Source organism: Lepidochelys kempii, chromosome 2 (genome assembly GCF_965140265.1).
Source record: "Lepidochelys kempii isolate rLepKem1 chromosome 2, rLepKem1.hap2, whole genome shotgun sequence".
Classification (NCBI taxonomy): domain Eukaryota; kingdom Metazoa; phylum Chordata; order Testudines; family Cheloniidae; genus Lepidochelys; species Lepidochelys kempii.
The window spans coordinates 60,750,094-60,776,609 of NC_133257.1; the positions used below are offsets into that span (position 1 = coordinate 60,750,094).

General features: G+C 38.5%; 1 protein-coding gene across 11 annotated transcripts in view; it reads right to left on the reverse strand.

Annotated features, from left to right (window-relative positions):
• PREX2 (phosphatidylinositol-3,4,5-trisphosphate dependent Rac exchange factor 2) overlaps nt 1–26,516 on the reverse strand; it is a 328,942-nt gene that overhangs the window by 135,244 nt on the left and 167,182 nt on the right. For all 11 annotated transcript variants that reach the window (XR_012157169.1, XR_012157170.1, XM_073330905.1 and 8 more), the window contains 10 exons: nt 23,087–23,204; nt 22,035–22,219; nt 19,010–19,171; nt 13,681–13,903; nt 13,039–13,246; nt 8,546–8,725; nt 5,504–5,598; nt 4,355–4,437; nt 3,894–3,984; nt 2,037–2,165 (listed from right to left, as the gene is read on the reverse strand). Coding sequence is in view for 9 of the 11 variants with exons in the window: in XM_073330905.1 (XP_073187006.1) it covers nt 2,037–2,165; nt 3,894–3,984; nt 4,355–4,437; nt 5,504–5,598; nt 8,546–8,725; nt 13,039–13,246; nt 13,681–13,903; nt 19,010–19,171; nt 22,035–22,219; nt 23,087–23,204 (1,474 nt within the window). In the remaining 2 variants the exon portion in view is untranslated. The remainder of the gene's footprint in view (nt 1–2,036; nt 2,166–3,893; nt 3,985–4,354; nt 4,438–5,503; nt 5,599–8,545; nt 8,726–13,038; nt 13,247–13,680; nt 13,904–19,009; nt 19,172–22,034; nt 22,220–23,086; nt 23,205–26,516) is intronic.

Here is a 26,516-nt window from a genome sequence, read left to right on the forward strand (position 1 = left end):
AGTGAGCTTCCCTAAACTAAGGAAAACAACAACATTGCATCTCTCCACAGTTTATTAAGACAACACAAATAACTAACTGAAAATCCTATCTTTTGCAATGATACAAGTAATAAAGTAGAAGGGCTTTGATCAATATAATTATAGTAAGAGTACAGGTGTGTTATCTTGCAGATCTGTTAAAAAGAGTACAAACTGCAGCAGCTAAAATTAAACTGCACAAACATTTTAGGTCATCATAATCCCCACTTGCCGTGCAACACCTCCCCCGACCCTCAGATCTCTGGGGCCCAAGGATGAAGAGAGATGGGCTCCTGGATGCTGGGCCTACAGGTAGGGAACAGGGGCCCCCTTTAGTGCATGTGGCCTATTAGGTGAAGGCAACCATCTGGAGCTCTGTGTAGGTCCAGTGCAGCAGGAAGTCGAAGGGGATGCTGAATTAGTAGCCAGGACTGACCACCACTATCACCAGCTGGAACTAGACGGTTACCATGGGGAAGGCAGTGCATCACCCCAAAAGAAACCGCACAGGGCCCCAGATCCTCCTGAGACCTGACCTAAACAGCCACAGGGACCCTGACCCCTGTTGGCTTTTCCCTGGGAATGGGAAGGAAGGGGACACCAAGGACCTCAGCAGAGTTCAGAGCCCACTTCACACAAGGACTGCTGCCTTGATGGGGGCACTGACTCAGAAATGGACAGCTTCAGAGGACCAGAAAGAGAACCCTTCTGGTAAGCCCAGTTCACCCAGCCCTACTGCCCAGGAACTAGCCGTAGTTCTGCAGTGAATGATGCGAATCCCCCAGGATATTGCAGGACAGGGCTGTGATGGGGGTGGGGACTGGGGAGAAGAAGGGGATCTACAACACCATTACTGCAGGGCAGGGCTGAGAAGAGGAGGCACATGGGGATGGAGGAGAGCCCTTAGGATAATGCAGGGAGTGCTTCAGCCAAAGGGAGGTACACCAGGGGAGATGGAGGAGCTCTGGATGAGCTAGACAGCAGCATAGGAATAAAATGGGGGGCATGAGAGGTCCTGTGATGTTGAGGGAGGGAAATGGGGAAGCAGGGGAGCTGCTGCACTGCAGCAGAGAGGGCCATGCTGGGGAGCATAGCCCTGGGTGGAGCAGAGTAGCACCTGAAAGCTGCTTTCCCTGGTATCCAGAGGTGAAAGTAAGCCGGTACGGTACAGTACGGTGTACCAGCAACAGCCGGTATGCCATGCCAGACCAGATCAGCTTCCCCAAGCTGGTGATTTAAAGGGCCCAGGGCTCCCTGCAGCGGCCGGAGCCCTGGGCCCTTTAAATAGCCACCCGAGCCCCGCTGCCGGAGCCCTGGGGTAGCGGTGGCAGGGCTTGGGTGGCGATTTAAAGGGCCCAGGGCTCCCTGCAGTGGCCGGAGCCCCAGGCCCTTTAAATCTCCCCTGAGCCCCAGGGCACCCAGCTGCCTCTGCAGCTAGTAGCTACAGGGGTGATTTAAAGGGCCCAGGGCTCCCAGCCGCCTCTACTGCAGCTGGAGCCCAGGGGCCTTTAAATCTGGATTAAAAGGGCCCGGTTATTTAAAGACCCCACCTCTTCAAATTGAGGTCATGCCCCCTGCTCAGGACTTCAGCATACCGGTAAATCCTTTAAGATACTTTCACCCCTGCTGGTACCCCTGGCCTCTGGTATGCCCCCATTCCTGCACTTCTCCATGGGTGCAGCCCTGGCTCCCTCTGCCCCTTCCCAGGCTGAGCAGATTTCAGGATTCACTCTGACACGCAGCACCACACTCTGGCCAAAAGACGGGCAACAGGCACCTCCCCTGATACAGGCCCACACCTCCCGAGACGTACCCCATAATTTGAGAATCTCTGATTTAAACTACTATCCATTAGTCTTGCTACTGAGATACAAACTGTGCTGGAATTTAGAAATTTCCTCTTGGCTACATGCTACTCTGCAGACCTTGCCTCATAGACCACATAAACCCATTATATCCTTCCTCCGCTCTCCCTCATTAGCTATGAGTTTATTGAGGGTTAGGTTTTTCTTACTGACCTTCAACAAATTTTCTTATATTCTGTGCAAGATTTTGGACACTGCTGGGAAGGTTCCAAGGATCTTGCTTGATGTGAAGTCGTAATCTCTTTGGACAGCAAAGTTTAGGTTCCATTTCCTGCTGAAACTCTAAGCAACGGCAAAAAATCTCTCTTTAGTTTAAACCTCAGAAATCCACTGTATTTCTTTCTAAACATTTAGAATAGTCTAAACATTAAGAAGTGCCTGCAATTTCCTGAAATTTTGTCTTGAGTGATGTTACCTGTACCTTTTCAGATAATTTAATTAACTAAATACCCATACAAAAAGTCAACATACATCAGTAATAAGTAATTTAAATAACACATGAATTCAACTACGTGTTTCACAGTTTAAGTGTTTTGTTAAACCTTTATCACATCCACTCAAGAATTCATATAATAGTGGACAATAAGCTGTAACAAAATTATCAGAAAAATAATCTTCCTTACTTAACACAGAAACTTTGGCTGTTTAACCTAGACTAGCCTTCAGATCACTAAAAGTATCCCTGATATTATTATGGTATATCTATATAAAGCTGCATTGTCACACAGAATATACAGCCTCCCTTTTTTTTATTCTCATTCTAAATCATCTTTGTGAAATGGATATCTTTTGGGGTATTTATATTGGATATTTCATATCTTGTACCTAGTTGCACATTTATAATTAAATAATATTTTCTGAAAGGTTTCTCATGGAAAATTTTGCGAGGCATTCAGTCTGAAAACAATGAAAAATATATGCCATCTGTGGGTCATACCAACCTTTCCCTATAAACAACTTTAAACGTTCTAAAAATGTAAATATTTGCTAGAAAGAAATCTCACTATGTCTGTATTAACTTCTGGGCAGACTCACTGCAGGGTCAGTGAGTGGAAGGGCATGATGCATCAGAGGGTCAGATAACAAGCTGGTGTATAAGGGTGTAGCTTCACTGGCTTCAGTGGAGCTATGCTGATTTATGAAAGCTAAGGATCTGATCAATGACCCTCTCTAATTAATGCATTTTATTTGTTGAAAGTTGAAAGCAGAAACCAAAGCATTTTATAGTAGCATTATTTCTGTTACCCACACAACATTCAGTTGTATTTCCCAATCTCCCATACAGTCTTTTTTCAAACTCAGTTCACCCAAAAAGCCTTTCAGTAGCAATTTTTAAAAGTGTATCAATCCTGCTAAATGGCTTTAATCCTGCAAAGACTTCACACACGTTTAAGTTTAGACTTAACACTTATGTATATGATTAACTTTGGACCTACACATATAGGAGCATGTTGTAGACCCAAAGTTAATCCTGTACATAACTCTCAGCAAGATCAGGGCCACAAACTGCACCTAGAATGATTTTAAATAATTAATATTTGGAATAAGAATTCACGCTGAAGTGTTGCTTATTATTTATGAAGTACCATTTTACAAGAAGAAAAATCCACAAAGATAGAAAAGGCCAGAAATAAATAGTTAAATATAATCAGAAAGTGCTTCAGTTGCTAGGACAGAAATCACATGAATCAGAAAAACACTTGTAATATGTTAACACTGTTTTTTGCTTCAAAGCCTCAGCAGTTTTATATTCAATTCACAGGCTGTAATTTCAGCTTAACTTTCAAGAACACCTAAATGCCTTATGCAAGGAAAGTGAAAATGGACCAGCTAAGAATAGTAATAGCTATGTAATAAAAATTTTGAATGGCAATTATTCCAGAACATAACATGAACAGAAAAGATTGGGTTGTTCTTTAACATCCAAATCAAATACTATATATTCATACAAATGTGCCCTGTATCTCTTTGTGCCACCTGTTGATTTTAGTAGTTAGCTTTAAATGTTACCTTGCAGGCCTCGACCTGGCGTGAAGAACTTGGTTTGTTCAAAGGCCCTCATTACAGCTGGTCCTTTCAGAAGATTGACAATTGAATCTACCTGTTAGGATCAAAGTTCTGTGAGTGGCTTGCCTTTTTCATAGCAATTTTAGAAAGATCTGCTCTGAATGAGAAAAAATGAATAGTGAAAAAATGATTACTTTATATTTGTTTGTAACTAATTTAAATGTTGGCTGTAGCTAACAACACAAGACTAGAAAATTTGTGAGGATAAATCTAAGGAACTGTTCTCTTCAGTAATTCTGGGTTAGTAGCCCAGGAAAGGATAAAGAATAAATACATATCATTCAAGTAAACAGTGGAAAGCAGAAGCAGAAAAAAAAACAACCCACTTGCTGCAGCCAGTTTTTCCCTGATGGTTTGAATATAGACCAATACTGTTAAGCAGTCTAAGAAAAAAAATCTCATACCTGACCAAAAAGATGCTCCAAACAGCTATGAAGTTTGTCCTGTTTATCATGAGAAATCCGAACACTTAAGGGAAGTTCATCACCTGTGTGTAAAATATTTTAAATAATAATTCAGGTCTCAGCATACTTTTCAAAATCATACAGATCTGGGCTACTCTGCTATGCACACAAGCTGATCCTTAAGCTTTTAGAACCTTCTCTATTTAGCTCTTTACACTAATCTGTGAGATTCTTTTGTATACTATTTTCATAATGTAGCAAAAGTAAACAACAATAACAAAATGGCATCTGTACAATAAATCACACACCACCCTTTGTGAAGTAGGTAACTATTGTATTATTTGTACTTTTGTATACACTAAGGACCAGAAACTTTAAGCAAAATGCCCAAGCCATATTGTAAAAGTTGGGAACAGAACCTAGGAATCAGGTGTCCCTGATCTGTGTTCCACCAACTAGACCACAGTTCTCTGAAAGAAAAATGCAAGATCGCTGAAATATCAGCTAGCTATTTATACCACCTAGACCAGAGTCACTGAATGCACTGACCTAACATTTTTATAAGGACCCTGCAAATATTTCACAATCTTAATGCTATTGCTAGTGAAATGGCTCTGATAGTTCAGTAGTTTTTAAAGAGGGATAAATATCGCATTAAAACTAAAAAGGAACTATCAAGTGGCAAATAGGTAAGAATTTGCATCTATGATTATTTAAATTAAATGTGTTCAACCTTGACATAGAATAGAACATTATGGTGAGTGTGCCTTTCTGCGGTCTTACTCTCCCCAGCATTTGTACACAGTGGTATTTTGTATTCAGAGTCTTGTTTCCTGTCTGAGACAGAACTCCCTTTTATGTAAAATTCCTCTTCTTTTGAGCAACATAATGCATTGCCCAGGCCAAAGTGGAAAGCTGGTTAAAATGAGTCTCTGACATCTTTTTCTAATCCACTATATTTTCAGCTGGATTGGAAAATTGGCTTTGTTATACAGAAAGGCTAAAAGTGCAACATACACTAAACAGAAGTGAAATGTTATACTCTTGCCACTTACCATGATGAAGACAGACATGCCTATGAATAAAACAAACAAGAACTATCTCCAGAGGAATGAACAGAGGAATTTGTAGAGTATTTTTTAATCTTACCTGAGTCCATTTCATCACTGTGAAAGTAAGAACTGCACTGGCTACTGCAAATGCTGGTGAATGAGGCAATGGAGTTCCTGTTGCTATTGCAATCACTTGAAAAACAAAACAAAATAGTATGTCATGATGTACATGTACTATATCAAAGCACAAAAAGTATAGTGCCTTTCCTTTTTCTTAAACTTTCCTCTCTTGCCGAGGTCTTTTACAATGCTCTACCCTTGACTTTAAGTTTATGACATCATACAAAATATGCAAGAACTACTATTTGTTTCTGATAAGACTCTGAAGGCTAGATTCTCAGAATAGATGCTTCAGTTGTCCCCACCTCATGTGTGTGAACAAGTAATTTCACATTGAAAATATACAATTCCACATATAAATCAAGTAACTTTTCATGCAGATGAGTGGCTGATTTTGGAAATGTGGCCTCAAATGTGTTAATTTCTCCACATTTAAATTCTGTACACCTACCTACCCCATAACTCTTATAAATGATGAAGCATGCTGGTTTAAGACTTGCAGACAGTATTCATAATTAGGTTATGAAAATAATTAAACTATTAAACAACAAGATTAAAATTGACAATTTTCTCCCTTTAACCAAACTATGGTATATGAGCTACTGGCAGTGCAATAGGATAAGTGCTGGTGGACTTCTGAACCTGCATAAAGCCCCAGTGACTTCTCTGGAACTCTCTGTGAGTACAAAAGTCTACTCATCTGAATCCAGTTGCAGGATCAGGATTCCTGTGTAAATAGAGTAGGGGGCAGGTGGTAGTGGTGGGGATTTTACTTCTCCCTGTATCTGATTATATGGAGACTTCTCTGCAGTAACAAAAATACCACATCACTGTACAGTCGTGATTTTTTTTTAATCCCAAATTTGTGTTTCTCTACAAGGAGTGAGAATGAATTCATCCATATCACACACAGGGGAAAAAATCTAAGATTTTGTTGTAAACATATTTCCAAATGGATTTGAACCCACAGGCTGTAACAGCAACCAAGTCAGCCATATCATCTAATCAGCAACGGAGTATTTGGTTTAAATGTAAGAGTTTTCAGGTGTTAAAGTAATTATCTAGCAGAGAGAGCCCACAATGTCCCATGAATGTAAGAGAAACTCATCATCAAGGTACCTCTCAATCAATTTCCTGCAATTACAGGGGCACTGGGCTTTGATGCATCTCAGTCCCTTATTCTCCGCCAGTGGCACATAATAGCTGAATCTCCTGAGAGCTGTAATACTTTGGTCTAATTCTGGCTGTTGGGGTTGGTATGGGGGTGGCTGAAGGGTGTTTGGCAGCTTGTGATACACAAGAGGTCAGACTAGATGGCCGGCCAGTCCCTCCCAGTTTTAAACTCTATGATTCTAAATTCTATTCTATAAAAGCATTTAGTTTAAAATGGCTGCAGAGTTCCAAATGCATGCCCTACTTCATATCATGCATGACAAAGTTCATAAAATGGGACTCCATTTTATATGATTATTATATTTATATATTGTTTACATATACATTAATAGTACAGAGAGGGAAGAGCATTTTTGGATGGTATGAGGGGTATATAATTTAGGGTGCTGTCCACTAAATGACTGAAACCATGTTGGTAACAAAATGTTTCTAGAATAGAGTCCCTAAGAGAAATGAGAATTTCTGGCTGGATATTAAGAAATATTTTCTGATGATGAGCTCTAACAGACTTTGGAAAAGTCTCCCAGGGGAGAATGGTGGAAAGCTCATCACTAGAGTCATTTAAAATGGGACTGAACAAAGCACAAAAAAATAAAACATGGGGGAAAATCAGATTTAACCACTTCTTAGCTATATATTTCTGCATAAGTATTGTATTGTAGTGTTTAATAGAAGTTTGCATAAGAACACAACCAATAAATGAAAATGTCCTACATTTCCCATAATGTCTGCTCTCACACAGAGACAGGGTGTGGTATTTTTTCTAACATTTCAATTGCATTTACAGTGATTTATTGGAATTTGCTGGTTGTTCATTTAACTACATTAGATAATATTTTTAAAAAATCCATTGTCATAAGTGACAGTTGCACTAATGATTGGTATTATGTGCATGGGAATCTGAGGGTTTTTTGTTTGTTTGTTTGGGGGGTAGTTTTTACACACATGTTAAAAAGATAACAGAAGGCTGGGATCAGACTAAAGCAGATGATCTAAGAAGCATTTAGTTCCTTCCACTTCAGACACCAAACTGAAATTCACACCAGCCATGCTGCAGTAATCAAATCTTAGCTCATGAAATTGGTCTTCAAAATAACAAAGAGTGCTGCTACTATTCCACCATTCTTAGAGACTTTTTTACTTTTTGACCCTAGTAATATAGAAATAATTTTGTTTTAATTGCAAAGTGAAGTTAAACTGAATATACATCAAGTGCATTTACATAATCCATTCTTCATTCTAAGTACTGGAAAATGTCCACAGTTGCTATGAATACTGCTTCCTTTTCAAAGTATTATATATTTTAATTCCATAGTAAAGCTTTTATTATTGTTAGTACTAGAGATAGGATGATCCAGCAATTTTTAGACTGGGATGTTACCAGAGTTAAATGTTGGGGTTCAGATTTGTATTCAGGTCTTTAACTGTGATTGAGATTAGATCTGGCATCTGACTCAAAATGACAAACATTTTGGGGTTTGTTTGGGCCTAATTCCACTACAGAACACCATAGCCAAAACTGTCTGTTTCTATGTTCTGCAGCAGACTGAATCAGAACCTGGCAAATGGATCCATTTCTGGATCCTGTTCTGGCTATGATCCTCTTGGGATATTCAGATCCAGAGTTCTGGTAAAGGTCCATCTCTAGTTATTATTACAGGAAAAGACTTGTATTACAGTAGAAAGTAATCCATCTTGATTACTAAAATATAAAATTCTCCCTTTACAAGAAGTAATAACCATTGTATTCTGATATTCTTTACAGCCATTTTGAAAATCTACAATGCTGCACCTTATGCTGCTATATCCGACGGATTGAAATAAAAAAGGTTATTAGTAAAATCACCTGTATGAATCCCTGTTGCTGATGGTGTCATGACCAGAATCTTCCTGCTCATCACCTGCTACATTGAAACAGACCCTTTTCCCATTCCTTTCTCCCTTTTCATTGTCACTGTCTGCTGGTATTAAGGGCTCGGGTGTTTTACGTTCTGATTTGGGAGAATAGGTTATTGAAGAGAGAAGGCTGCAATGTGACAAAATTAATCGGGATGAAGGCATTTTTTCAAAAGTAAGCTGATGATAATTATCATTGTCGTCCAACATGCAACACTACATTTCTCTGTTGTTCTTTTCCATTATTTTGTTCCCTATGAAAAGGCCACAAAACCTGTTTTTTAATTCCGACTCGTGTCCATTGTAAAATTATAGCCAACTAAAGCAAAAATAAATAAATAAATAAAAGACACTACTGTAAAAAACAACAACAAAAGTTTAATGAGTCAAAATCATGCTTCAATCAAAGCAACACAACAGCAATACAAAACAGTAAGTCTTGCAATAAACCAATTATTCTTCTTGGGGAAAAAAAGTTACCATAGTATATCCTTGAACTTTTGGTGACTAATTATAAACATAAACCATACAGTTGCACATGCAAAACTAGGAAATGAACTGCAGGAAACATTTCTCTGTGCAAAAACAGGTAATTACTTACTAAATGGTTATGGTACCCAATTTACTACCTTTCATGTGTCATTCCACCCTATTCTAATAAAAGGTTCTGGGAAATTTTATTTTAAAGTCCGTACCTTCATCAACATTCCAAATGACCACACCACCATAACTGGTCAAATAAAGTGATGTGTCACTTGATTTGCCATAACCAATTAGGTAGTGCTGTGCTATCATGTTTATGGAGAGCACCTCTCTGAATCATACCGTTATTAATTTGATTACAGCAGAACCCCATTTATCTTATCTAATTGGGACCAGGGCCAAATTGGATAAATAAAAAATTCAGATAGTCTGGAGAATGAGAAAGTGCAAGGCTGCAACGTCATCTAGCAGCCAGAGGAGAGATCGCTCACTTGTGGACCTGTGTGCACTGGTCGTTCGGTTAATACAGAGAGCCAGATAGTGGAGAGTCAGATAAACAGGGTTCTATTGTACTTATCCACAAGCCTCTATGTAGAGCACCATTTGAAACTTGATGTGATCAATTGACACCCAAAAGCTGTGGAAATTTTTACACCTGAACATGTACAAATACCACAATGAATGTCATACTACTATATAGTTATTCATCTTCATCCTGTGAAACAAATGTTCTAATAGACTTTCTGAAAGAAAAAACTAATATATGCAATGTTATTTTAATTCCAGTTACTGGAAATCAAAAGTGCAAAGGAAGATTAACATTAATTACATTTGAACAAAAAATTAGATGCAGCATTATACTTCTGCAACAAGTCCTTTCTAGATATCTTTTAAATTAGCAGTTGCCGGGCTATGTTCAAAAATAGTTTAAAAACTTTGAATTGTATCCCTATACTATACTGTGGTTGTTAAGTAACAGCTGTCACCACGGTTGGCTTGGTAGTGTTGGCAAGTGCTCTGCTTCTAACCCAAGATCAAATATATTTCAAGGACACAAGTGTAGGTGATATCATATCTTTACATATGACATCTTTACCTCTAAAATTTTAGTTCTAAAGAGAAACTGCAAAACACTTGTATTCGTGAGACTGAAAATATCCTCTTTGGTTTTTAAAAGGCAGTTTATACAATTTCCCTTCTTTACACTCTCTACCTACACAATAACGAAAGCTTATGCTCAAATATATTGGTTAGTCTCTAAGGTGCCACAAGTACTCCTTTTCTTTTTTTGCAAATACAGACTAACACGGCTGTTACTCTGAAACCTACCTACACAATAAATCACTGATGCTAAAGGCATTTTATCAATCAAAATTAATGAAGGACATTTCTGATTAAAAGCACCGTAAAATTTTACATCCCGTTTTGTGAGATTCGCACAGGTCTAACTGAGGAAAGCAGCATATACCAATTCTAAACACTAATGAAAAGATAATAACATACCTAATAACTTTGTTCAGCTACAGAGCCACATCAGTACCAAACTACTAATCTCTCCACTGCCTTGATGAATATAATCTACTTGAAATCAATGCAATTCCAAACTGCTTTGCAAAGTTTTGTTCCCCAAACTCAGCACACCCTGACTGATTGCCATATAGGGAAGTGATTTTTTCTGAATGAACATATTTTCCTTCACACTCAGAATTCTGCTAACACAATGGTTTTAGACATTCTGTGTAACACAACATTTAAAAAACTAACTCAATGTTAAGCCATAAAATCTTTGAGTGTACATAAATAATATATTGTCTCAGAAACTGATTGAGATTTAAGTAGTTCTTCAAAGGTTTTAAAATCGTCATTTGAGAGGCACAATATCAGAGTGTAGATTATCCCTATAATGTTAATTTTCTGTACCACTGGGAGCATATAATTTGTACTATATATTAAGCATAATCTCCCTCTCTCTCACACACACAATGAAATCTGGCCCTGTTGAAGTTAATGAAAGTTTTGCCACTGATTCAACAGGCCCAGGATTTCATCCAGAGTTTCTGAAGAAATCATTTGATCATTTTTTGTATAGCATTCTCAATCCCTAAAATTAATTGCTGTGACACAGACTTTTTCCCTGAACATCTTTTGTTTATACAGTACCGAGTACATTGGAAACCAATCACAGTAATAATAATAAATAGTAAACAATTCAGCAAATATTGATTTTAATTTTATTTTTACACCATAAAGCAAATCTAAGAACAAGAATTCTGCAGTAGTTATAAACTTGAAGTTTGTTTAAATGTACATATATATATACACACACACACACACGGTTATTAAAGAACACATTCAAATATTTTGATTCAAGCAGAATGATTTAATTATTTTGTATTATTTTATGTGTTTTATTTCTTAACATTCCCTCTTTCACCCTAAGAACTAATGGTCATGATGTGTTGTTAGCAGTATATGGTGTACTGTATTAACAGTTCACACCCAGACTATACTGGCCTCCATCTTTCCCATTCTTCCTGTTTGGAGCTTTTAAGTAGGCCACTTGGGTATCCTGCTTCCTGTACAGAACTACTTTCCTCCAAGACAATCAAACTCTTGCAGTGCAGTCAAAGTCCACAGGGAATAAAGATGAAAAGTCTGATGCTTAGAGTCAGTAAAGTGTAAAACCTTTAAAATAAATCTTTGCCCCTTATACAGGTTTTCCTACCAGTTCAATGTACAGAGACTCTGTTAATGAAGAAAAACATTAATCCAGATTCTCGTGTACTGTTTACGTTTGCAACTGTGTGACCCATAAAATTTATATATTCTTATAGATAGCACGTTCATGCTCGTATGAAAGACAGCTCAGAAGTCCCTGAGGCTTTATGCAAACTCTAGGGAGCAAAGGGGAAACCAATGATAGCCTAAGTAAACAGAAACTACTGAAATATTAATTGAGCCTTCAGATATAAAACTTATTGATCATTTTATAACTTTAAAGAAGACTGACAATTTTAAGACATTATAATGCTGCTGCTTTATTTTTGTGCCCATCAGCAATGAAAAGATTTTATTTCTGATTTGCTAAATTAATTAGTTAAATTATGTGTAAAGACATGGGGAGTGGAGATTTATCTCTTACATTCTTTTGCAAACCCAAAGCTGTATTTACTTTCATTTAACCACTTCAAACCTGTTACACTATACAGCACACATTGGGGGCGGGGGGAGGGAGGAGAGGGAGAAAAAACACAGTTTAGCCCTTTGGAAACAAGATGTACATCACTGCTTACCTCCAAAGGAGGTATTGATTATTTTTCTTCCTGAGCACTGATCAAGGGCCAGTCCTTAGAAAAGTTTACTGGTCTTGGAAGCAGCTGTTCTAGTTCCAAGTATTTCTGCTCCTGGGAAATCATCGAATATTAGCTCTTGCTGACTAAGTGAATCTAATTTATTGGTTAAAAAAAGCTTCTAGTATTTGTATTTTTATCAAATTTAGGTTTAAATTTAAAGCCATTCAGTAGTGCCACAAAACTTAAATAAAAAATATATTTTGTTCCTTTGCTCTTGTTTTCTGTCCTAGTGAAGTCTGAGAGACAACATGGATCTCATATTGCCTCTTCTTCCGCCCCCCAAACAGTTATTGTTTCCACATCCAAGAGAAAAGCTATAGTGGTTCAATGAAGCAAAGCAGAAACTATGTCAGGCTCAAAAAGAAAGAAAAAAGAGAGCAAGAGAGAACAAAGTTCAAAATTGTCTGCACTTAAATTCATTGGACCGTTGTAGTTCTACTTGAATATGAACAGGAACTGCTTCTGCTGATCTCATGCAACAACGTTCAGATGGGTTCAGATTAGACCAGGCAAGTTTATGCATCCATAGTTTGGAATGCCCACATTTGATTTATCAGTATATCCCATGGGACATTAAAGGCATATACAGATGGTATCATTTACTTACTCATCTATCTGAGCGACACATGTTTCCACCTCTTTCAGTGCAGTTTGCAATTTGCCCAACAATTTCTGATAGACATCTTGTGTTTCTAAGTCCTCTTCCTTTAACAGATATCTCAGACCATGGCCTTCCTGTTGACCTAGGGAGTGTCCTGAAGGAGCTGCCATGGTGGTAATGGTATGTTGTATGTAAACCATGGGACTCAATTTACCTGCATGTGATGTAAATAATGTTAACATCTTCTATCTTTCAACACAAATTACTTTTATAAGTCAAACCTATAACTGGAAATAATTACCTGATTAAAATATTAATTTTTCATATTTTATCTTACAAATTCAATGTTGGAAGTATAAATGTGGAAAAATTAGCTAATCTGTTCTTGGTAAAGAGGAGGGACTTACAATTTTGCATATTAGTGTGCCATGTAAGGAAAGGAAAGGAAAGCGTTAGTACACAATTATATCAAGCATTTCTTATAAATTTATAAGCAAGTCCATACTAGCCATATATAGCCATTTCTTAGTGGAGTGTCCTTATGTTTAATATTGAGATAGTGCCCAGAACTGGTTAAATCTGAAAACTATAAACTAGGAGAGTTGGTAGATATGCTTCGTTCAAGTATAGGTGGGCATTCTGGCTTACCTTGCTCACTATTTTTGTTTTCTTTCTCTTGTGAAGAATGCTTTCTGCTGTCTAGCTGCACACCAAAGGCACTACCAAGAGAAGTTGAGGTTTTAGGATAAGAGACTTCCATTACATTGATATGGCAGTTGGTTGGACAGAAATCGCTGCTGTGAAGTGGTGAGATCTTTGACTTAGCCTGTTTAAAGGTAGGCCATGCTCTATTTTTTAAAACTCGTGAAAACTAGAAGTAAGAAAGAGAAGAATGTTCTGATTAATAGTTTTCTGTGCACAGGTAGCCAGTTGGAAAACAAAACTTAAAAATGCTTTAGGCATTCTGCCTAACCTTTCAAATTTCCATCTTTTGGGAGGAGGTAAGGAGTTCCTTCTGATTTTAGGTTTTTATTTTTAAGACAAATTATGGGTAATTTTTTGCAAGTTATAAATAGATTTCTAATAAGGATTTAAGCAATTTATTTTCTTTCAAATGTCTCAATATTAGTCCCATTTGAAGTTCTGTGCTTCTGAGGATGAGCTCCAGAAAGTATGGAAGGTCCCTAGGGTCTACCATTTTCAATATTACAAACATAGCAAATTTCAGGTATTTTCAAGTGTGCGTTTTCTAAAAACACTCTCAGATATTTGCTTTAGTTTAGTTTCTAATAAGTATAAAACTGGAAGCTAAAATTATGAATTTATCACATTGAGAATGAAGTTGCTGCAAAATGACAATAAAACAAACTACAATGTCCATATTTTACAGACTTTGCTACACTTGGGAATTAGAAAATGCCTCAACTTTGAAAACTGAAGAACTGGTTAAATAAGACAGACTTCTGAGAAATAAATCTTTGAAAAATGACACTGAAACACAGTGCAGGGATGTTCATTGAACCACAGGCAGTACATCTATTTTACTTCTACAGTGTTCCTCTGAATCAATGAAGATTCCATCTTCTGTTCATTCCTGTAAGTATTTTTTGTCCCCTTTCCAAAGTAGTGTTACTTCAGAGAATTAGATCACAATCATGATGGCAAGACCATTATAAAATCTTAAATTAGGTGACCACATGATGTGAAACACAACTGGATTAGGATTTATGTGAAAACATGTATCCCCCCTTTCAATTCACAGTCTAGAGTCAGGGGAGATTTTAGTGGGAACATCCATCATCACCTGCAAGTAGCCAGTATTTTAATCATATCTCATCTCCAGTTAAAATATTGCATAGCAGGGCACATACATTATTAAACAATGCTGATCATTAGGCTCATGCATCCGAATATTTTTAAAAGTTACCTTTCAAAGTGCTTACCCAATTAAATGTCCATGTGCATTTCGCTGATTATCTGGCTTTAAGTATCTTTTAACTGAGTCAAACTATATCCCCTCCCACACCACCCATAAAGTGGTAGCTTTATGTACTGGGATTTAAACGTGTGTTTACTTGTGATGCTACTGACTCTGTGTAAGCTTGATAAACGTTTCTGTACAACCAGGATTCAACTAATGAATTATACTTAAATATTTGTATCTAGGACAGGATCCTGGAGATTACACAAAGTCCAATTATGGAATTGTTTAAAACTGAAGAATGTACCAAGAATTAAGAAGGCACTAAGAACATTTAATGGTAAAAATGTTCCTCCAAGCAGTACATATTTCATATTTGAATCTCCCACACATCCTGTTCCACAGAGACCAAATGCCTGGTTATGATTTAATCAGGTCATAAGTGAAGTCCAAACTTATTTTCATACATGTATTGAGAAACATCTGGGGCCCATGGCACTGAACTCAAAGTGTATTACAAGCAAAATATTCTGAAATAACAGGAACTGCAGAAAGCCACTGGGTTTCTATTTATGGAGTTCAAACTTTCACAGTGAAACTTACAGTAAAGCTAAGGCATTCTAAGAGACTTTTGTTACTATGGTTACATTTATCTTGCCAAAAGAAGGGTATATCTATTCCTGGAATGTGAACACTCTAACAGCGTTTCTAACAGTCATTAAGAGCTAAACTGTAAACCTGCATCATGCTTATTGATTTTGGTGAGGGTGAGTTTGAGGCTTCTGAAAGTGCGGATTACACTGGCTAGAAGCAGATATTGCAATTAAAGGCTCTGTGAAGTTTTCCAACATGGCTGTGCCATTGTACTTCAACCTAGACTCAAACTCTTGCTGTTCTTGTCCTTCACTCTTGTTCATAGAGACTAGGATCATACTCAGTTCACAGTAGGAAACAGGAAAGGTATACGAGACAGCTATTAGTTACCTAACCTCTAAACCAACATTTCTGACTGCGTGGTTAAAATAAGTGATGCTCCCATCTCAAGAAACCTGACGTTCACTTTAGATAGACATAAGAAAGTCTGGATATTTAGACTTATACTGGCCAAAGTCTCCAGGGGTATGTCTACCCAGCAGCTTGGAGGGTGCTTCCTAGTGTAGGTAGACAGACACACTATAGCTCTACTCGAGCTAGTATGCTAAAAATAGCAATATGACTCCAGCAGCATTGGTGGGAGCCTGGGCTAGCCACCCACATATGTACTCACGGGTTCAGCAGGATTGTATTTGGGCAGCTAGCCCAAGTTACCACCTATGTCACCGCAGCCACACTGCTATATTTAATGTGCTAGCTCAAGCTGGACAAGGGCTGTCCACCTTCATTAGGGAGCACCCTCCCAGCTGCTGAGTAGACATACCCTAAGAAAGGGTCATTACCCACTAGGAAGCAACTCCCCCCTACCCCCCGACCTCTGTCCCATCCCTCCTCCAATTTTTCACAGAAATATGCAGGGTCTGTTAGAGTCCACATTAAACCTCTCACCTCTATTTTGAATTTTTGCTTGCAAAATCCCAGAACAGATCAGTTTGCAAATCTTACATTCTAGATCCAGATGACAGAGGGTGCAAACAGTTCAAAGGAGAGGTATCAGACCTAGTTCAGATTGGCCCCACAATTCACAAATAATTGGGGTAAGGGAGGGAGGAAAGTAGAGGTCAGGAGGAGAGAAATGCAGGTTCACTTGGGGGAATGGACAAAGGTTTGATTAGTTTATGCCTAACTTAGTTAAACTAGTCATAGAATCATAGAATATCAGGGTTGGAAGGGACCCCAGAAGGTCATCTAGTCCAACCCCCTGCTCAAAGCAGGACCAATTCCCAGTTAAATCATCCCAGCCAGGGCTTTGTCAAGCCTGACCTTAAAAACCTCTAAGGAAGGAGATTCTACCACCTCCCTAGGTAACACATTCCAGTGTTTCACCACCCTCTTAGTGAAAAAGTTTTTCCTAATATCCAATCTAAACCTCCCCCACTGCAACTTGAGACCATTACTCCTCGTTCTGTCATCTGCTACCATTGAGAACAGTCTAGAGCCATCCTCTTTGGAACCCCCTTTCAGGTAGTTGAAAGCAGCTATCAAATCCCCCCTCATTCTTCTCTTCTGCAGGCTAAACAATCCCAGCTCCCTCAGCCTCTCCTCATAACTCATGTGTTCCAGTCCCCTAATCATTTTTGTTGCCCTTCGCTGGACTCTCTCCAATTTATCCACATCCTTCTTGTAGTGTGGGGCCCAAAACTGGACACAGTACTCCAGATGAGGCCTCACCAATGTCGAATAGAAGGGGACGATCACGTCCCTCGATCTGCTCGCTATGCCCCTACTTATACATCCCAAAATGCCATTGGCCTTCTTGGCAACAAGGGCACACTGCTGACTCATATCCAGCTTCTCGTCCACTGTCACCCCTAGGTCCTTTTCCGCAGAACTGCTGCCTAGCCATTCGGTCCCTAGTCTGTAGCTGTGCATTGGGTTCTTCCGTCCTAAGTGCAGGACCCTGCACTTATCCTTATTGAACCTCATCAGATTTCTTTTGGCCCAATCCTCCAATTTGTCTAGGTCTTTCTGTATCCTATCCCTCCCCTCCAGCGTATCTACCACTCCTCCCAGTTTAGTATCATCTGCAAATTTGCTGAGAGTGCAATCCACACCATCCTCCAGATCATTTATGAAGATATTGAACAAAACTGGCCCCAGGACCGACCCTTGGGGTACTCCACTTGATACCGGCTGCCAACTAGATATGGAGCCATTGATCACTACCCGTTGAGCCCGACAATCTAGCCAGCTTTCTACCCACCTTGTAGTGCATTCATCCAGCCCATACTTCCTTAACTTGCTGACAAGAATACTGTGGGAGACCGTGTCAAAAGCTTTGCTAAAGTCAAGAAACAATACATCCACTGCTTTCCCTTCATCCACAGAACCAGTAATCTCATCATAAAAGGCGATTAGATTAGTCAGGCATGACCTTCCCTTGGTGACACACAGAAGTAGCATGAAACTACAGACCAAACTCAATAAATGCATTCACTCATTTACTTATAATATGCAATACACTTTTTGACATATTTACAAACTCAACGGTTAGCTAACAGTTGTCCGATAATTTACAGTGCAGTCTGTCAATAGGAAAGGTGGAAAGCGTTGACTCAAACTACAGTCTGCAAGTGAGGAGTTAAATTATAACAACTTTATATTTTAAATTAACATGCAATATGATAAGAATTTAATATCACTAATATCGCTTCACATTGGGTAAGTTATGAAAATTCACTAGATTTGTGAATGCTACAAAACAGAGTGCTTTTGGTCTTTCATAGGAAATACACAGAATTTCTGGTTAACAAGTTGGTTACTATCTATATGCTCAACAAGACGAAGACAGGATAAGACTTATCCCATGAATGAAAGGCACAATGAAGGGCACATGTATATGTAAAGGACTTCCTGAGGTTTTTCTCCCTGATGCTGGGAGAACCTGACCACTCCCAGGTACTTGCACTGGGTAGCTCCAGCTCCTGGTTCCTTACTGGTTACAAGGGGCCCCTGTCCCTTGCAAGACTTCTTTAGTCTCTCTCTGGGCGCTCACTGCACTCCCTGGTAGGGTGGGGGTGAAGATCTCTCAGATGGGTATTCCCCTGGTGGCTCCAGGACTCACTACAGCAGTCTCCTACCTAGAGCAGTCCTGCTCCTTCCACCCCAACTGACTGCAGTTTCCTGCATTTTAAAGGCCTCCTACCTATTATGCATGATTGACAAAACCAGACGGGTGGAACTAGCACTTTCTGGCACCTTCCTCATCAGTTTATATACCCCATTACAATAAAATTATGCAATTACTCAGTTTAGGTACTCAGGCATCTGGGTGGGTCAAATTTAATCACCAGTTTTGTCATTGCAACCAAAATGTTTAATAGACATTCAAATTCATTACTTTTTGTTGGTTCTTTCACAACAAGGAAATAGCAGATTTTCAAGACATTTTCTGATCCATACCTTTTTATAACTAGAGATTCTTCGGTAGATATGCTCAATTTTCTCACTGCAAATTACACTGAATCTACTTTGGAGGTCAGTGGGGATTACTTCATTTAAAGAATTCAGGCTGTTGCAGTTTTGCACAAAATGCTCATCACTTTTAGCCAGTGCTTCGAGAATCTGTAGTAATAAAGACAATGGCAGTACATTATGAAGTCAGATGACTAAAATGAACATTACTTATCAGTCCTGATATTTACAAGCAAAAAAACCTGAAAATCAATTGTCCCTTAACATTTTAGGTACGCTGAGTAACTAGAAAGGATGATGCTTGGGGAGAAAAGGGTTCCTTTTAGTAACTCCTTGTCTTAGTAGTAGCAACTCCAACTATACATGTTACGTACAGTGTTTCATGACCACATGTGGTTATGGACTTGTTCTATCACTCTTAATGTAACCATTATGTCTCTCTTGAAATACATTTTCTGCTAGCAAGCATTCATTTCAATTATTTATCAGCTACAAGATTTATAATAAAACTAACCTGTTGACAGATTATGTGATACTGAGTCACTAAATCAGCATACATGAGAACTCAGCTCAGTCATTTTTACTATTTGTTCAAAATAGATGAGATGAGCCGATAATTATCATATTCATTAAGATACAACTCTTTTACTGTACTCAGTCAGTAAATTAATTAAAGATTCCCAGTTGCTTTGGCCATAATTAAAAGCTTCAGTTTCCTCAGATCTAATTAATAATGCAAAACTTTTCTTCAGAATATTTTGCTTCTTCTATTGCTATAATGAAGTTTATTTAAACACAGTACCAAATCTTCTGCAGATCTTTGGATCACATTTGGATCACATTTTCATTATATATTTAATAATGGTAAAACTCTGCACTACTATAGTATCTTTCATTTGAGAACCTTGACCTGCTTTACAAACTTTCACTAATTAAGCCTCATCCCTCCTCAGTGTAGGAAAGCAATGCAGAAGGGCCCCTTCCCCACCCTACTGAAACATAGCTGCCTTTGACAAGGAATATACAACTATTTAACACTGCAAAGCAACACAAGGAAGAAAATGAAGAAAAGTATTATATCCAACTGCAAGTGCAGAGAAATTTACTTTAGTAGAATGTGAAACCACTTTCTGAAATTTCAAGTTGGACTTGAATCAAGAGCCATGACATTTTTAATTACCATAATCTCTGTTTAACATCCCACATGAAAGACATTAGGGGGTCTGATTCTTGATTAACCTACACTTGGTGCATCAGTGTAAAGCAGAAGTAAAATGCTACCATTCTGAGTTTGTAGTGTTATACACCCACTTTGCACAAGTGTAAACAATTATACACAGTGCAATCCAGTTAAGAATCAAGCCCAGTTTTTGCAGTAGCACAGTGATTCCCGATATCGTAATGAGACAGTGGTCAGTACTGACTTAGACTATGTCTACACTTATGGAGGCATGTAGAGTACAGGCACAACATATGTAACTACGTGCCACATTTTTCACTGTGGCATGAAGCTACAAGTGGCAGTGAAAGGCTCCAGCAGCAGGGAGGCAATAGGGAAAGGTTCCACCAGGGGGAGGCAGCAGGACAATACACGGCTAAAAATATCAGCTAAGATGTGGCATGCACTGCTTGAGCATATACAGAGTCCCGTAGGGCAGTGCTACTCAAAGTGGTGGTCCGCGGACCGCTGCCGGTCCGCAAGCCATCGGCTGCCAGTCTGTGCACACACTGGAAAAAAAAATTGCCGGTCTGTCACATCAGATAGCTTGAGAAGCACTGCCGTAGAGTATACACCCTAGGGTTCAGGTATGCAGGGTACTCTACCCGTCTAAGCCATGCCTCACTGTCTACACTGGTATTTAGATCTGTGCTAGCTGGGCAGGCAGTGTCTGTAGTCTACATCCCATCTTAATTGTAGATGTATCTTTAGAGGGAAGATAGACACAATGATTAACCAGCCCCACTTTCTGCAGCACCTAGGTGTTCCTTGAAGATCTGCAACCAATTCCTGAACTGGCTTGACTCAGTATAAAGTAGTTGTACTAATTGAGGCCAAAAGTCAGCATTCTGAAAACTCTATTTTTCTTACAAATATTCAGAGTATGGCAGTGGAAAAATTAATCCTAAAAATACAAGATTAGTAAAAAATATTTAAATTATAAACACTTCTACATACTGTATTATTAGAGCAAGTAATAACATCCCTGTGGTTCAATGATTTAATCAATGAAAAGATAACCTGAAATTGAATTCACTCCACAAAGTTTTGCCTTTAATTTCTATTTATCCTTGCCTGTAACTGTGTAAGTGATAAAACAGGAATTAATAAAAACTGTATTCGTACATGAATTAATAGTTAGATGTAAAATGCAACAGCTCTAATTAAGCCATCTTTCCCATGTTATTAATAAGAAGTCCCACTTTTGCAGCTTTGGAAGTATTTAGGTGAAAATTTCCAAAGTAGCCTCAAAATTTTTGTGCAACGTTTTCCTAATCTGTGTTTTTGCAGATGCATTTTTCTGTGTCTATTCGGAGGGAGATAATATGCAAAAAAAATAGCTAGGCACCTTGCTACTTTTGTGTATGCACAGAAACTTAAGTTCAGAAAGTTGTACCTGCAGTTTTGGAAGTCAGGTTACAGACCATTTGAAAATGGGGTCTTGAATATTTTTATGTGACAATTCATATCCAGACCCTTCAAAAAGTTTTGAGGTTCAATTACAATAAGTCTCTGAACTTCTTTGAAGTTTTTTTAGTAGCAAAAAGGAATTCTTTGGCATTTGTTGAGTTTAGATGTTCAATTTATGACCACAACATAACTTATTTTGCTTACTGAGCACATAGTCATGATTTAAAATGTCAGCAGGACAAAGGTGACCTGCAAATATTAGACTTGAAATAAAACATTTATAACCCTATCAATCAATAACAGATAGATGTGGCTTCAGTGGAATTAAGTATAATATAAAATTAATACACATAAAAATGTAATTTTTCTACATAGGCCTCATACCTTTGCAGTCAAGCTGAAAAAGCCCTTTGGTTCAATCATTTTCTCCACCACATGGCATTTTATTCCAGCAGTACTGTCATACTCATAAACCACTCCATATTCCAGATGAACATTATCAATAGTCAGACTTACATGGTCCTTCCTCCCATCAATTATTGCCATTGTGTTAAACTTGTCAATTACTTCTACAACAAAGAACATTAATATAGTTAGTTTTGTTTTGGCTGCTTCAGACCTAAATCAAAATAAAAGAACAATCACTGCAGACCCTATGGAAGTAGCAATCTTTAGATAATTTCTATTGAAATGAACATCAAGAAATCCCAGCTGCCAACTAGGTGACTCAAACTCAGACAAACTCAGGTCTGGGGCTGACTAAAGCTTGAGTTAGATGAAGTGTGAGAAAGCCTGTTGGAATTGTCCTATGACACAACCCATTGGTTGTAAAGGGAGACATTTTGCTTTTCTTACAAAGGAATGGAAAGTTGGAAACACTTGTTAAATTGTAGAATTCTAACACTAGTGACTGAATTCTTGCTCCAGAGACACACATACAACTCTGAGGGCAGCATTTGCCCCGAGAAATTAATTGAAAGTCAGCTATTAACCATTTTCTTAATCATCCTTGTAGACTCATAACTTTTGCCTGAAAAGTATCCTGAAGGATATGTGACTCATTATTTGTGATCCAACAGAACTTTGAATTAATTTTAATTAGCCTTAAATTATTTTGTTATTATTTGTGAATGTTATCCAGATAATTTATAGGATAAGATGTCCTATGAATGCAAATGAATGAGATTTTAATGAAAATGCCATACTACAAAATTTCTCATGGATCCAAGGAACTGTTCAGATAGTTCACACAGTATTATAGGGTGATGGTATTTTTAACTCTCCTCTATGTCAGATATGCAATTGCATATAAATCCTTATGTAAATTAAAACCCGCAGTCTGCTTTTAGTTTCCCTAGTGGGAAGGAGAAATGTCTATGTTCCTTGCTAACAGAAAGAAATTCTAAAGGATGACATGCAAAAAATAAAGATCACACCTTCCACTTTGCAGTCAAAGACATCTCCTCCCTCATCTCCAGGGGATTTAGAGTTCACTTTATGAAGGTCTTCCTGTGCACTCTCTATACTGTTATATACCCACTGTATGGAATCTTGCTATAAAAGAAAAAAAATTGCATGTATAATCAAAGCTTTCTCATTTCACTGCTTTCAAACAGGAAATAGTTATTTCAATTCCTTACCGCAACAGGATGTTTATCAATTACTATCTGCACTTCATTTTGAAAACAAACAATAACATTGGAAATAACAGGGGAGTGAGATTGATTTTTATCTAAAACCAGTTGTAGGGAAACATACTGTACTGATAACAGAAATTTCATCAGTTCATTTTTTTAAACAGTGTATGCAATATGGCTACACTTTGTTTTGTGTGTCAATAAAAATGCCCTTAATGCATACCTAAAAAAGTTGTTTGAATACACTGAAAGCCTTATTATAACAGGAAACTATAAAAACAACAGAACCAGCTTCTATCTCGCTAAATCTGCTGCACGCCTACTGGAGCTTGCATTGATTGTCGAACACCAGCCATGGGGACAGAACACATCCGCTTGCCTCTAAACACACTCCCACTTTCCATTATGTGCACCTGCAGAACTTCACTGGAGGTGTCTGTAGGAATCCTCATGCCTATACTCAGTATAGAATTGCCTCTATTCTATGCAGACCATATGTTTTTTCCTCAGAAGTGTTGCACAAAACTTGATCTCACTTGTATCCAGCAGTGCGGGGCTGCATAATCAGATACTTTGGGCTCAAATTAATATTTCAATGTATTTAATAATGTATGATGCTAATCAAATATGGAATAGGCTGAACATCCTTCTCATCCCCATAGCTGACATGCAATGTACCTATCAATCTCTCACCCTCCAGTTACCATAGCAGAATACATGACAAAAATAATCCTGCATTGTGACTGAACTGAAATCACAGCCTGTAAAGAGAAAATTGTGGGATGAAATGAAAGTTAAGCAAGGATGCCAATAGTTAATCTTCGGTATGTCTTCTAAACAAACTGTTAAACCAGGTTGTGCTTGGTTAAGGTGCAATATACATTCATTACCTTTATAATCATCTGCAAAGTAATGGTTAGTATAATATCCTGAAGGATTAAGACATATTTTCTCTCTAGATAAATCCACATTTGAATCTTCTTTACCTTTTACTCTGAACTATTTATATTTCGCTTAAGATTTTGTGATTTTTTAATTAATTTCCATAAAGAAATAATAAAAAATACAAAAAGGTAAACAACATACAGCTGTTTATGTTACCAAATACTGCACATTTCACAGGATAGCCAATAAAATTATTCAATTACACAAATATACAACTTGTCAAAGCTGCAAGACCGAACAGTACAAAATCAGACAATATTACACAGACATAGCATGTTAGGGTGGGGATAAAAAAAAGATAGAGGAGGAAGAGACTGGAGGAAAGCAACAGGAATGGGGTGGGGGGGTGGGGGGAGTGGAAAAGTCAGTGCTTAACGTTTTGTGTTTTAACTTTTGGACAAAATCTTCCCAAGGAGCTCTCTTGATTGTTTGCAGTTTGTTGTGCACAAGCAGGCCACAGGAAATAATTTTGAATCCATTCTGCTTCCCAGGCTGATCCAGATGTTGCTGATTTGACTACAGAGTATTTTACAAGTCTCCTCTGCTCAGACACATGGGCAGCATTCAGTCAGTATCTATACCATATCTAAATTGAGATTTAAGTACCTGTTGTTGGTTCAAAGGGTGCCTTATTCTGGCTGACACAGAACAGGTTCCTTATTATTCCTAACCTGACGTTAGACAGCCTATCACAAGGAGTAACATTATCTGAAACTTATTTCTATTTATTTTTGCTGAAAGTGCAGGATCACAAAAGTTAACATAAAAGACTATTCCACAATATACTATTCTTAAAAAGGTTTTCCAAGAGTGCTATATAATGAATGTAAGCTAAAGCTCATGCACAAACTCTACAGGATCTTCTGTCAAGTCACATTTAGTGTCACCAACAAAGAAACTAATAGATGTTGTATTATGATCAGTGGAACTGCAGACAGAGGGCCATATACCTTGGATGGGGCTGTTATTGAAGGGACACTAAGAAGACAGGGAATGGGTGGAGTTAGGCAGGAAGCAACTCAGCCACATGGACAGAGCAGTGCAGAGGGTTTACTAAAGTTCCACTTGTTCAACTTAACCTGCGTTTGGTTTCACTTTTTGTGAATGAAACATGGTGGCAGCATTTGAGCTGTGAGTTCTCTGCAGTGCAGCAGGTGGCAGCATGAGCCATGTAACTCAGTTTGAAGCCCCCAAGAGCCCTGGATTTTGCATATCCAAGCTTAGACCAGAGATGGACCGAGTGGAAGGAGGAGTTTGAGCAGGACACAGATCTGGCCATGCAAGAGGACAACATCAGTAGGAAAGTAAAACTGTTATTTTACCTTACTGGGGAACAAGGCAGAGAGATCTGCACCCCTCGGAAGCACACCACTGCCTCAAGCCTCACAGCAGCCCTAGGAGCCCTGGGAAACTATTCGTCCCTAAAGCAGAACAAAACTGTGACACAACACAGATTTTTCACTGGAGACCAAGCCAAAGGGGAATGGCTAGATCCCTATATTTCTGCCTTACGCACACTGGCTACTACGTGCAATTTTGAAGACTTGACAGACTTCCTGATTTGGGAAAGGACAGTCTGTGGCACTTGGGATCACCATCTGCAAGAAATACTGCAGGAGCGGCTAGTCCAGAAAGGTGGTCTCACATTAAACAGACAGGGAGCGGAAGCCTCAAGTGAAAGAATGAGAGCCCTAGGAGGCACAAAAACCCCACAACTACATGCAGTCAAGAACACAGGAGAGCAAGTAGCCAGGGTTCCATACACATAATGAGGGGCACTAATTGTGGAAGACAGCATGAGCAGGTCAATGAGAAGTGCTCCGCACTTGGACAACATTGCAAGGAATGTGGCAAGTTGAATCGTTTTAGTAATGTGTACAAGAGCAGAGAACAGTCCCAGAAAAATTCAATCAGATATGTATAAAAGGGAGATGGCACATCAGACAGTGTTGATAACGTCATTATTATCTCCTTGAGTCTGAAAGCATATTACATTCAGGCTGTTGGGACAGGAAAGCAGCAAGGGACAATGCCAACCTCCATGAATGCAGGAGTGTTAATAGTCCGATTTCAGCTGGACAGTGGGGCCTCCTGCAATATGATCAAACATACCATTCACAGAGAGCAGACACAATCCAATAACATACAATGCAAGCTTAATGCTGTCCATAGGAAAAAGTGACCTCAATCACTAACCCAAAAAATAACAGATGATACAGCAGAAATTTGTGGTGGTGGATGATGATAAACACCATCAACCCCTCTTGGGCAATACACATACCAG